At 45.3% G+C, this 13,922-nt stretch overlaps 1 protein-coding gene across 2 annotated transcripts in view; it reads left to right on the forward strand.

Moving 5' to 3' along the window:
- LOC126335147 (juvenile hormone acid O-methyltransferase-like) overlaps nt 1-13,922 on the forward strand; it is a 73,430-nt gene that overhangs the window by 15,995 nt on the left and 43,513 nt on the right. The window contains exons 1-2 of one of the 2 annotated variants that reach the window (XM_049998112.1): nt 461-816; nt 6,487-6,663. In XM_049998112.1, the coding sequence (XP_049854069.1) occupies nt 6,511-6,663 (153 nt within the window). In that variant the 5' untranslated portion in view covers nt 461-816; nt 6,487-6,510. Of the gene's footprint in view, nt 1-460; nt 817-6,486; nt 6,664-13,922 lie in introns of those variants that run through there. The other variant, XM_049998113.1, reaches the window with a different exon arrangement.

Raw genomic sequence — 13,922 nt, forward strand, 5'->3', positions numbered from 1 at the left:
CAGTTAAGTCCCATAAGATAACACACTCATTTCTTTCGTCTATTCTGAAGATGACTGATTCTTTCGCAAGTCGCCCTTTGTTTGCAATACATATAAAAGTTAAGTAATTTTAATTGTCTTTTGAAATAAAACTAATTAATACGAGTTGTTTGTTTGTCTGGCGAACGGAGTATGCAAGATTCCTAGACAAAATAGTCCTGGTTTCACTGTAGTCGCTCAGAGACTGGTACAACAGATTCAGGTACATCCTCAGGTGTATTTCTGTGTAAAACATTTTTATACATAACTTTCAAGAATTGTACTGCTGACTTGTTCAGGGATCTTAATACTAAAAATTAAAATCTTAGCTAGCGAATTAATAAAAAAGGGTTTGAGTCGCTATCATAAAATTGCTTAAAAGATCTAATGTCCCATGTTATCTAAACGGCTTAATGCGTTTTTTTATATAATTATAGGGTGGAGCCCCTCCGCGCTTACACCGACATGATGGCCAACACAAGAGTTCTACTGCCACCGCTGCATATTGGTTACTTTTCACAAGTTGAGGTCTCGCAGAATGTGGGTTCCGCGATGTTTGCGTAGAGCAAAGATGCCTATTATGCGATTGTTCCCTAATATGAGACACCACAACTGTGCTCATGTTAGAGGTTGCACTCTGGTGGAGAGTTTCTTAAACACGTCTATTGCGTGCCAGACGACGACGCAGCGTATAGGACGCCATAGTTGAGTCGGACACAGTACGTAGAGGCTGATACAAAATTTCTTGTGTTTGGAGTATTTGCGACATCGGTGTTAAGACAATATTTCAGCTTAAAGGTGAGTGGATATTACTGCACTCTTTTATTGTTGTTATTTGTGACGGTATTACTTATAATTATTGACAATTAGGTCCATTTTTCAACAAACGTTGTTAACAAGTGCGTGATTCTTTGTGTAAGAAGGCGAAATTCCTAATATGCGATAGTATGGGGATCCAGATATGCGACAGTGTCTCATATTACGATACCTATCGCATATTGAGGGAACGTTATTCCCACGCAAGGAATCTCGATGTGTTAGATAAAGCACGTGAAAACAATGTTCATATCGTATGTTTGCCACCTCACTCAACGCATGAAATGCACCCACTTGTCGTCGGATTTATGGGGCCTTTGAAAACCTAGTCTGCCCAAGAGATAGAGACGTGGTTGGCAAGTAACCCAGGTCGTGTTATCAACCCGTTATTAATAGCCAGGTTATTTGGGGCAGCTTACAACCGAGCAGCAGCAATGAAAGCATCTGTGAATGCCTTAAGAAACACAGGTCTTATCACATGCGACAGAAACATCTTTAGGGAGCATGAAATTTCAATTTATCGCTATGCTGATGCTCTTCATGAAAGAGACGCCAAAAACGAAAATGAAACTACTGATGGTGATGGTCAAGCTGTCAGCCCGGCAGACGTCAGACCTCTCCCACACTTCGCAAAACCACCTGGAGACAGTCAAATAAGTCAAATGTCGCGTTCGTGCTCTGCTGCGTTACTAACTCGAACTCCTTATGTGAAGCAATTACAAGAATCTAAACAGAAGAGATCAGAAGCTGAAGGTAAGAAAGCAGCCAGAAAGTTATTTGGGGAGAAGAGTGGAAAACCTTCAAATACACTCCTGGAAATTGAAATAAGAACACCGTGAATTCATTGTCCCAGGAAGGGGAAACTTTATTGACACATTCCTGGGGTCAGATACATCACATGATCACACTGACAGAACCAGAGGCACATAGACACAGGCAACAGAGCATGCACAATGTCGGCACTAGTACAGTGTATATCCACCTTTCGCAGCAATGCAGGCTGCTATTCTCCCATGGAGACGATCGTAGAGATGCTGGATGTAGTCCTGTGGAACGGCTTGCCATGCCATTTCCACCTGGCGCCTCAGTTGGACCAGCGTTCGTGCTGGACGTGCAGACCGCGTGAGACGACGCTTCATCCAGTCCCAAACATGCTCAATGGGGGACAGATCCGGAGATCTTGCTGGCCAGGGTAGTTGACTTAAACCTTCTAGAGCACGTTGGGTGGCACGGGATACATGCGGACGTACATTGTCCTGTTGGAACAGCAAGTTCCCTTGCCGGTTTAGGAATGGTAGAACGATGGGTTCGATGACGGTTTGGATGTACCGTGCACTATTCAGTGTCCCCTCGACGATCACCAGAGGTGTACGGCCAGTGTAGGAGATGGCTCCCTACACCATGATGCCGGGTGTTGGCCCTGTGTGCCTCGGTCGTATGCAGTCCTGATTGTGGCGCTCACCTGCACGGCGCCAAACACGCATACGACCATCATTGGCACCAAGGCAGAAGCGACTCTCATCGCTGAAGACGTTACGTCTCCATTCGTCCCTCCATTCACGCCTGTCGCGACACCACTGGATGCGGGCTGCACGATGTTGAGGCTAGAGCGGATGACGGCCTAACGGTGTGCGGGACCGTAGCCCAGCTTCATGGAGACGGTTGCAAATGGTCCTTGCCGATACCCCAGGAGCAACAGTGTCCCTAATTTGCTGGGAAGTGGCGTAGGATCCTACGGTCTTGGCGTGCATCCGTGCGTCGCTGCGGTCCGGTCCCAGGTCGACGGGCACGTGCACCTTCCGCCGACCACTGCCGACAACATCGATGTACTGTGGAGATCTCACGCCCCACGTGTTGAGCAATTCGGCGGTACGTCAACCCGGCCTCCCACAAGCCCACTATAAGCCCTCCTTCAAAGTCCGTCAACTGCACATACGGTTCACGTCCACGCTGTCGCGGCATGCTACCAGTGTTAAAGACTGCGATGGAGCTCCGTATGCCACGGCAAACTGGCTGACACTGACGGCGGCGGTGCACAAATGCTGCGCAGCTAGCGCCATTCGACGGCCAACACCGCGGTTTCTGGTGTGTCCGCTGTGCCGTGCGTGTGATCATTGCTTGTAGAGCCCTCTCGCAGTGTCCGGAGCAAGTATGGTGGGTCTGACACACCGGTGTCAATGTGTTCTTTTTTCCATTTCCAGGAGTGTTGTAGACCTAAAGCAGAAGAATCGTCTAGTGACTCGGCATACGATGTCCACCTTGACGACGGTGGGGTTTCAGACAGCAGTGACGACGATGACGCAGAGTGTCTGTTCTGTACTGAGCGCTTTTCTGAAGACAAATACGGGGAGAAATGCGCACAGTGCACGAAATGTTGTCGCTGGGCTCACGAAAAGTGCGGTGTCACAGAAGACAATATTGTTTGCCCCAGATGTCGTAAATAAAGCTAAGAAGTATGAAATGAATGAATGAATGAATGAACATATAAAAATTGTATATTCATATGTCATTGTTATGTAATAAAATAATTAAAGCAAAATATTACTACTGTCTCATATTAGGAAACCTTGATGTCATTTCTACGAAATGTCTTGTTTGTAAAGATTTAATAGCTACTCTGAAAGAATATTTATTATTGCAAGTACGATAATTGTATGATAAAATTAAATAATGCAAGATGTTATTACCATCATAAAAATACAATTGCACTTACTTTTAGGTCCTTCAAATGGGTTTACAAAAGTGTGTCCCATATTAGGCACCTTTCCTCTAGGTCTCGTTATGTTTAACCATTAATAAGCACGCATCTGGAGACAGATTAGGTCGAAATTTTAACTAACGGTAGCGGTTTGAAGGGCAGAGGGAAAAAAGTTCCAAAGGAAGAGTCAAGGGAAAGAAACCTCTGCGATAGTTGGGTCGGACTGTAAGAACAGTAGCGGTTTCCTTGGTGCCTGCGACAGGTCATGCAAGGGTGGGCTTTGGGTTGGTAGTGTGTATGATGCAGGCGGATACCTTTGACGTTGTGGAGCTGGGTGGCGGTGTTGGCTTGTAGATCGGCGTCAGCATACCTGTAATACTTAGGTTCATCATTGTTTCGTGTCGGATAGGTCATGTAATGTTGGGTAGTGCTGGCGGTTTGTTTGTGCATTAGTGTGCGAGCTTGTCGGCTTTCCTGCTGTAGTCTGTTGGTAGGCTTTAACAGCAGCTGGCATATCCAGTCAATGTTGCTGATTTGCAGGAGCTTGCCGAAATCGCTTGTGGGTTTATGACTACGTCTCCCATTGTGACAAAATGAGTGTTTTATCAGAAATGATGTGTTCCTTAAATGAAAGTATGTCAGGAGAAATTTCTCCCCTCCTAAATAATACGAAGGAAACAAGATCTAAGGACAGCATTTAGGAAAGTACTCCTCTAAATGTGTGCGCGTAATGAACATTCATCCCACATAATAGTAAGGCCCTCAGAACTAGCTTCGTGGCTAAGGGACGAAAGTGCGGAGACCAGCCACCAGCAGACCAATAATGACAGTAAACCGGAGTGGTGCACCGATGACAACGAGACTGCGAGGCACGCGCGAGAAAACTGGCGTACAGAGTAGATGAAGTTTACTGATGTTACTGCTGCTTGTCTTCGTGTTTCACAAACCCAATAGTGGCGAGCGGGGTCCCCGAATCTCTCCCCGGTCGAGAACGTTCGGAGCAGTATGTGGCAGGGCCCTTCAACCAGCCAGTTGGACATAATTTGGCATAATACCCGCAGGAGGAGATCCAACACCTGTGTCAATGCCAAGCTGAATAAAGCATAAAGGCCAGAAGTGGACCAGCGCGTTGTTAACCTACTCAACATGTCAAGGTATTTCTCTTCAACAAATCATCCAGCTTTTATGAAATTGTAATCATTTGTCTTGAAGGTGTACGGCACATCTACAGATTTCTTACCCATTCGGATAATTCCTTCGTAGTGCGTCGTTTTTTCTTTTTTTATTGGATAAAATATTGGGTCGTATGAATGAAACGGAGAACGTATTTTGTACTCGGAATTTCGAGAACATTCTCAGGTTCACATGAATAAAGGGAGTCGGTGAATATACTTCACCCGAGAATGTTTTCAGCGTGAGTAAAGAGGTGGGGGAAGTTGGTCAAAATAAGACTTTCTTTGATTTAGTATGAATAAAACTAGAGGAGCTTCTCACAAGCAGAGAGCATTATCCATTTTTTAAAGTAAACTGAGTAGCTTACTTTGAGCTTAGGAACTCCTGTTGAAGTTGTGTTTCACTGAGTTCATTTTAGTAAGAATGGGAGAATTTTTGTTGCTTGGAAGGCAAAAAGGATACGTAGCCCAAAGAAGTACTGAAAAGATTAACTTCAGTTTATAAGGGTTTAAAAAGCGTTATTTCCCTCCTGAAAATCACGGCAACATTGTAAACGAAGTGAAAATCAAAACATTTTGTTGCTATTTAGTAGACCCCAAGTTTTCAGACTGATGAACGAGAAGACTGAGGTATTCACCAGACAACTCTCACTGACATTTTTAAATGTTCATTATCATGTATCTCGCAGCATACATCTAATATTTTACTATGTTAGAAATAACTAGACGGATCAAAAATTTAGTAATTGGTTTATTACAAACCTAGCGGTCTGTTCCTAGTAACGAAACGCACGGGCGACCGGTTACCTACTCGACGCGCGAGCGGACCATGCGTCACATTTAAGCTAAAATTACTCGTGTCATCTACGCTTAAGATTTCGTTCGCATAATGTGTTCACCTGACTTCATAAAAGTTTCCCGTATGTCGAAAATTAGACAACATCGTAAGAGAATGCTTTTTCGTGAACTGTCCGTAATCAACTTAATTTGTTGGCGGACATAAAGGTAAAATCGAAACATTGTGCAACCCTTCCAGAACAAATTGATGTTTGTACACTGAACAGTTTGCTTGTCTGAGCGAGTTGAACGAAATGTAAGATTACGTGTGTGTTCTGTGCCGGACACGGCAGACGAGCACACTCTGAACCTTCTCGAGGAGGAGAGGAGATGGTGAGAAGGAACTTTGAATTTGTTATTCGTACGACATTGAGAACTTTCTCAGACAATGTTATTTTGTAGAATGAAATTTTCACTCTACAGGTGAGTGTGCGTTGATACGAAACTTCCTGTCAGATTAAAACTGTGTGCCGGACCGAGACTCGATCTCGGGACCTTTGCCTTTCGCGGGCAAGTGCTCTAGCGACTGAGCTACCCAAGCACGACTCACGCCCCGTCCTCACAGGCAAAAGTCCCGAGTTCGAGTCTCGGTCCAGCACACAATTTTGATCTCCCAGAAAGTTTCAATTGTATTTTGCTCTGAGAAACTTCACCGGAGAAGAATCTCTTTTTTTTTTCTTTTTTTTCATGTTCTTAAGACCATTCTGTCCACTTTAATGTGTACGTACAATAAGAGAAGTTTCGTCTTTTGCTGTCCTCTCTGGAGCTGCAATTTTAATGGCCACCAGCGTACGTAAAGAAGCTGTGTTGGTTGCAGCGTTAGGACACCTTGTACTATAGAAAGGAAAGATAGAACTGTTTCAGGAACGAAAGGAATGTACGGCCTTGCAGTTGTCACTTTGTTTGGCCTTCAAGATGTACCTGACTAATGTTCTCTTTGTTCAGGGCTGAAGGTGAACTGAAGACGCCATGGAGGACCCTCAGCTGTTCAGCGACTACGGCGGCGCCTACAGGCGTCTGGCGGCGCAGCTGCTGGATGAGGTGTGGCCCAGCCTCAGCTGGCCCGACGCGCCGCAGCCGGTGCTCGAGGTCGGCTGCGGGCCGGGGATCCTCACCAGAGAGGTACGCTATGCAGCCGGGGCAAACTGTCGTGCCATACGACCCACGTAGAGGCCCGCGCCCTGCTGAATCTAGTTAATGATCCGAATACAACAGTTAGTCACCTGCAAGAGACATTACTCTAATGGTAGCACCACTGCCAGCCTTGACAATGGCCTCGATTCGAGACAAACGCTCTAAAAGTTTCTTCAGGCATACACAGTGTGTCAGAGTTCCATTGGGACTCCTTGTGCGAAATTCCAAACTGCTTTGATATCTCGTGGGGAGTTGTCGCGTTATGACCTTTGAAGCTCCAAAAACCGCTGTATAGAGAGTCAAAGGGACAGCGTTGCAGCGGCAGGCTTCCTGGACCTGAATGTAACAGATACGTGTCTGACACTCGTCGGCAAGAGGCAGTGGAGCAGTGAAGCAAGTGTTTTGAATCCTCCAGCATTTGTGGGTGAGAATTCGTCGAATTCGACCCGAGTGTGAAGAGGCAGGTTCCTGGTTGCTCCTCCGTGACGACGTCGAAGGTCATGCACGAGTTTTTGACCAGTAAACGGATCACAGTCCTGGATCACCCGCCATATTCGCCGGATTTAGCACAGCCAACTACTGGTTGGTCCCCAAATTGAAGTTGGCAATGAAAGGACACAGTTATAACGCAGTTAAGGACATCCAAGAAAATCTTCGGGCAGTACTAAATGCAACTCCAAAAAAGAACTACAGTGGTTGTTGCAAAACTGTGTTTTGATTCAGAGGGAGGGTTTTTTGAATAAATACAGTGACTTTGCGAACATAACCCTTCACTTTTATTTTTCATAGCCACTGTTCTAACGAAAATAGAACATGCTGTGTACTGCATGCAACTGAAGCCACAAGCTGATGATCAGATCTATTAGATCTACCAAACTGTGGGGATGTGGATTGCTACATACCACCTGTTGCCCGAATAGTCCAACACATTTTTATGGCATTAAGATCGGATCAGTAGAGTTGCTGTAATGAGCCCGAGTGTTAGCCAAACCAGGAACATAAGCGTGCAGCCCTGTGAACATAACAGCCATCTTGGTAGACAAGTGTGCTAGTATACTGATTAGCGTACTTAGAGCATTCAGAAAGTAATTTACATACGCCATACGCGCTAAGACCATTACACAACAAGAGTGGAGCATTGTCAGAAGAAAGTACATGTTCTGGATTTGTTAGTGCAAGGCCGGCCGGTGTGGCCGAGCGGTTCTAGGCGCTACCGTATGGAACTGCGTGACCGCTACGGTCGCAGGTTCGAATCCTGCCTCAGGCATGGATGTGTGTGGTGTCCTTAGGTTAGTTCGGTTTAAGTAGTTCTAAGTTATAGGGGACTGATGACCTCAGAAGTTAAGTCTCATAGTGTTCAGAGCCATTTCAACCATTTTGTTACTGCAAAGAGAAAAAGCTGCTGCAGAACTTTGAGTCAGAGGTGGAGAGCCAGGGCAGTAATGAGGCCACTGGTCAGTGACCCACTTAATGAGAGGCACAGGTTACCAGGTGAGGGAAACAGGTCAATCACCAGGAAGTACTACAGCCCAACCGACTGCCGTCATTTGCTTATTTGAGGCATGCTGCCACGGGACGGTAGGTCCGCAATTGTTCGTTACTGAGGAAACTGGATACTTAATTTCGTTCGATTCAGTTGCACTGATGTTGAGCTTTTGTTGCAGTGATTGCTGATTTTGGGCTGCCACACCCATTCTCAAACCACACACTATTTTATTAACATTAACTAGTCGTACAGTATGGTGCCAAAACACGAATACTTCTGTACAGGAAGGTACACTATGGGCAACAAGCACTCTCATTGATATTAACCTGTGTGTATGTTGCACCTAACACTTTTTTACAGCAGCTGTTCATGCTTTTGGTATCATACTGTAAGACCAATTACGGTAATTAACAAGGTGTGTAGTTCTAGCATGCGCACGGCAGCGCAAAACCGGTAACCACTGCAGCAAAAAAATATCAATGCAACTGAAACAGACGAAATAAAACATTGATCTAATTTCTTCACTGGCCATTGCCTCTGTTCCAGACAAATCGCCGTGACACATAAACGACGCCACTATCGCAACATCGGCGGGGCACAGCACGTCTTGCGATGGGACACTTTCCCCACCACCTGGTCTGTACTAAGATGGACAGGGACACATTGACCTCCACAAAAACCATTGTTTTTTGTAGAGAATATCAAGGTCAAGTTTGGCGAAGTGGAGTCTCTCAGTAAGACGCATTCGGGCTCCCTGTTGATCAAAGCTTCTTCTGCCGCACATTCCGCAGCTCCTTGTGCTTGTGATCGTCTTGGCGATGTCCCGGTGTCTATTACACTTCACCAGTCTGAGAATATAGCCCAAGAAATGATTATCATAGGGACCTCATCCTACAAACTGATAAGAAACGCTGGACTAGTCTGGAGGGACGTGGTGTTCATTTTATTCAACTTTTGCAGAGGGCTCGTAAAAACTGCTACACCTAAAACGGCACATTTATTCTGGCTTTCGAGGGAGATATCCTCCCAGATAAGGTCAAGGTTGTGTGTTACCGATGTGACTGTGACATGAAGTCGCACGTTCCGCCACCCATGAGGTGCTTTCAGTGCTTGCATTCTGGGCATGTCTTCCTGCTGTACAGCAGACCCTCTGTGTGGTGACTGGACACTCACTCTATGAGGGAGCACCAGTGTTCCATCACCTGTGTGTTAATCGTCATGACCGCCACTCTCTGTCCTCCCCAGATTGCCCAGATTACATGAGAGAAAAGAAGATCCAAGACCCTATCTTATGCTGAGGCTCGCCAAAAAATGAGCTACTCGACCTTGTGTCAATTTCTTCTACATTTGCCTCAGTTACATCCTCTCTCCTCCCCACCTCTTACTTACCCCAGTCCCTTCCCCCTCTCCCATCCCCTTCCCATGCAGTTCCTGTGCCCTCCCCTATGGGTGCTGCTCCAACTCCCTGGCCAAAGAATTGCCCCTCTTCGGCGCCCACTGGTGATGGGGGTTCCCCCAGCACCACTCCCGCAGTGTCACTCAGGCTGTAATCCATCTACTACAGCTTGACCACGGGACACACTTGACCATGGGACACACCATCTGAGCGCCCTACGGTCGGCTGTTCTCGTTCGGTTACGGATCTTGCAGAAGCCTGTTCTCCCTCTGTGTCCTGCCCTCATCAACCTCTGAATGAGAAGAAGAAGAAATCTGAGCCTTAGGATACGACCTCTCTGGTGTCTCCAGAGGTGCCATCTCTCCCCTCACAACCCGAGTCTGACGTCTTATTAATGGACATCATCCCATCCCTCTCAGTGACGACCACTGACCCTGATGACATGACATCCCCCCAGTTTCACACACGATAATCCATTGGAATGGCAATAGATATTACTGTCGCCTATGGGAAATAAAACATGTTTTCTCGTATTCTGTATTCTATCTTTCTCTTTAAGAAACGCAATTCCATGATGACCACTCTCCAACGGTTAGTGGTTATCGGCCATTATGTCGGAATTGTGCCAGCCCTGGGATAGCATCTGGAGAAGTCTGCACTTTCGTTCGCACCTATGCCATTAGTAACTGGATCCCCCTTCATACCAGCCTGGAAACAATAGCAGAAAGAGTGTGAACGACTCTAGAAATCACCATTTGCAATGTTTACCTCCCTCCAGGCAGACCACTTCCTTATGTTGATCTGCAGCAACTCCTGCTTCCATAGCTCCTTCTCAGGGACTTAAATGCACTCGACCTCTTGTGGGGAGTGCCACTTCGACAGCTAGGACCTTCTAATTGGCCAACTTACTAGAGACTTGACTTGTGTCCTCTCAATGAAAGTTCCCCTACCCACTTCAGTGCCTCTCATGGTCTGATGATCTTTGTGACAGTGACCACTTTCCGGTGATGTTATCGTTTCCCCGTCGCCACCAGGCAGACAAACCCACATTGGGAATTCTACAGTTCCAACTATACACTTCGACGCCTCTATCTCTGACTGCATTGCTGCAGTCGTGCTAGAATTCTCCGCCACTGTTCTTTATGCCGCTGGCACTGCTATTCTCCTATCCACACGTCTCCCTCGACGTCTACCGGTACCGTGGTGAATCCAGTACGTAGCAGTCTCTATCCAGGACCGCCAATGGGCGTAATTGTTATTGAGCGCTCATATCGACAAAGCAGTTTGCGACCTCGATGTTGGATTAAGAAAAATTTTGGGTGCAGGAGCCCAATGATTGCCATGAATGCAACATTCGAAACGACACCCTTCACAGACCAACCTTATAGCTTTTAAGCATTTCCATGCGAAGATTCGCTACCTTATTAAGAAGAGTAAAAAGGAATACTGGGGTTGCTTTGTCTGCTCCTTGGAGATGTATGTCTTCCTGTCGCAGGTTTGTTCCAAGCTCTGTATACTTTTGGATCGCCTGCGACGATCAACTGTCCAGGTTCTCATCCTACAGGGTTCTCAGTGTACTGATCCATCTGTACTTGCAGAACACTTCACGACACACTTTGACAGCATCAGTGTCCTCTTCCTATCCTGCTACATTTTTACAGCAGAATCGATGAGTTAAAGAAAATCTCCCCTGTTTCAACCCCCACCGAGCTGAATCCTATAATGAACCCTTCACTGAATGGGAGTTCTTGCAGGCTCTTACTTCCTCACATGATATGGCCGCAGGTCAACATTCCATCCACAACCAGATGATCCAACACTTGAACATTACTCAGAGGGAATATCTTCTCAGTGTCTTCAATACATTTGGGTCACAGGTGCCTTCCTCTCGCAATGGTGTGACAGTGTAGTTATCCCCATCCTTAAGCCTGGGAAGAAGCCAATGTCACTCAACAGCTACCAATTGATTAGCCTGCTGACTTTCAAAAACAAAATGAAATGTGATGGCTCTCAACTATGTACCCTCTGACTCAGAGTTGAAATATTAAAAGTTTTTTCTGGTTTCGTTGTCTAGGGGCTGGGATACGTAGTTGCCCCATGAATGTACGCATGAATCGAATGGTCGAAGATTTCTATCACTTGGCAATTGCGAATTTTGAATGTTATATAGAAAATTATAAATGAAAGATTGTAATTAAATAAATTCTGCAGGTACTATTTTAACTACTTTAAATGATGGGTACTATAACAGAAGTAACTTTAAGAATGCCCTTTATTACTGTAAAACACTTATTGGTTTGATGGTCCAGTTGAATAACAGGGAAAAAATAGAAACCTACTTCACGTAATTCGTTATGAACAACAAAATATCTCGCGAGATATTCACTTCTAAACGCATACTACGTCTTCACTGCAGAAGGTACGAAAATCTCACCAGTGCACAAGTCGGCATTACGAAATATTTCTATCTGCCACGACCACGCGCAAACTGCTCCGCTCTCCAAGTCTTTCCCCCGACTTTGCGTCCGTCGTGTCACCCTGTTCAGAAGTCCCCTGTCCTCACTCGAAAATATGCTCCTCCCCCACTTCCATACACTCTCTTCATGTGTCCATGTTGGAAAGATCGCTGTGACTGGCTAGAGCGCTCCCGCCCTGTCTCCAAGCCAACGCATACTCACAAATAAAATGAAACATATTCGAAATACTGGATTTACATTTAAATAACTAGAAATTAAATAAATATTTCTATGGCTGGACCATAAACACGCTCTAACTCACATTATTAAATACATAAACAAATTAAATAAACATATATCAAAGGAATATAACAGAAGTAAGCCAGCAGCGTAATGCCTCTGTGCTTTCTAAAACACAGTAAATAATAGACCAATTTTTTCATGAATAGTATATATCGGATATAAACAAAGTCATAGATGAATAAATATATTTATAAGCATGCTGCTACCGTTTTTTCGAGTAACTGTGGAGTACTTTTGGCCTGATACAATCAATAGTAATCGTCCACTTTGACCTCCAGTAACTCATGTACTATTAAAGTTACATTACTGAAATTCATACCAATTTAGGTTTACACTAATAGCTTTCTAGAGACACTTCGATCGACAAAATCGGATGAACCCTTTAGATTTTGGAAATTCCTTGCTGGGTGTTTCTTGTATAATTTACATTCAGATACTTAACTTTAAACTAATAAAGAGATTGAAAATCTGATTACACCATCAGAATCGTCATGCAAATAATGGTAATGTACCTGTTTTTTTTGAGGTATCATGATTCCCCTGGCTACTATTAATTTCTATATGATCGGTGAAATATCTGCCATTATGGTTTCACAAAGTCCGCCATATTTGGCACTTCCGGGATGTCTCTGATCCAGTCTTTTTTTCGATAAGAAGCTGACGTGTCTGCCGCATATTCTCTACTTGAAAACTGTATGCCCCAAACTCGCCAACTGAAAACCACATGCATGCTGAAGCTTAATGCCCTCCAATACCTGGCCCTCACATCGTGGGGTGCTCACTATGCTACTCTTCCCCATCTTTACAATGCTCTGGTTTTGTCCAGACTAAATTACTGTTGTCAGGTTTATGGCTCAGCAGCGCCTTCTACTCTGAAACTACCTGGCCCTGTTCATCCTTTTGGGGTGCTTCTGACTATTGGCGCCTTCCGCACTAGTCCTGTCGAAAGTCTTCTCGCGGAAGAGGGGATTCCCACTCTAAAATACAACGGAGCCAGCTCTTCGTTTCTTATACAATAGTCATTCGACGATTCCCTGACCATGCAGTGTTCCCCATCCTCTTTGCAAATAAGGGATGTCTCCCTCCTTATATCTGCTGGGTGGAATTGGCGGTTGGAATGCATCTCACTTCTCTCTGTTGGATCTCCACTTACTGGAAAGTGACCCGTGTATTTCCTCCTGAACCCTACCTCCGATGGTGCCTCTTCAACGGATGAGGACCGACCTATTCCAGGGTTCTAAGGTCTCTGTCACCCCTATGATATTCCGAAATCTTCCACAATCCACCCTTGAAGAGTTCCAGTGTGATACCATCCTCTAAACTGATGATGCTAAAACGGTAGATAAGGCGGGATGTGCTTTTACGTCTCTTACTGGAATTGAGCATTATTTACTGTTGGGATTATGTAGTGTGTTCACGACAGAGTTGCTAACCATTAAGTAGGTCCTCCATTTTGTTACTCAGGCCTCCTTTGACAGTGTTTTAATATGTACCAATCCAGAGAGCAGCTTAAAGGCCACAGACCGATGCTACTCTTGGCAGCCTTTGGTCCTTGCTCATCTCTGTCCTTTGCCATGCCGCCTGCTCAGCTGCCCCCTGGGTCCTA

The sequence above is a fragment of the Schistocerca gregaria genome, chromosome 2 (assembly GCF_023897955.1).
Source record: "Schistocerca gregaria isolate iqSchGreg1 chromosome 2, iqSchGreg1.2, whole genome shotgun sequence".
Classification (NCBI taxonomy): domain Eukaryota; kingdom Metazoa; phylum Arthropoda; class Insecta; order Orthoptera; family Acrididae; genus Schistocerca; species Schistocerca gregaria.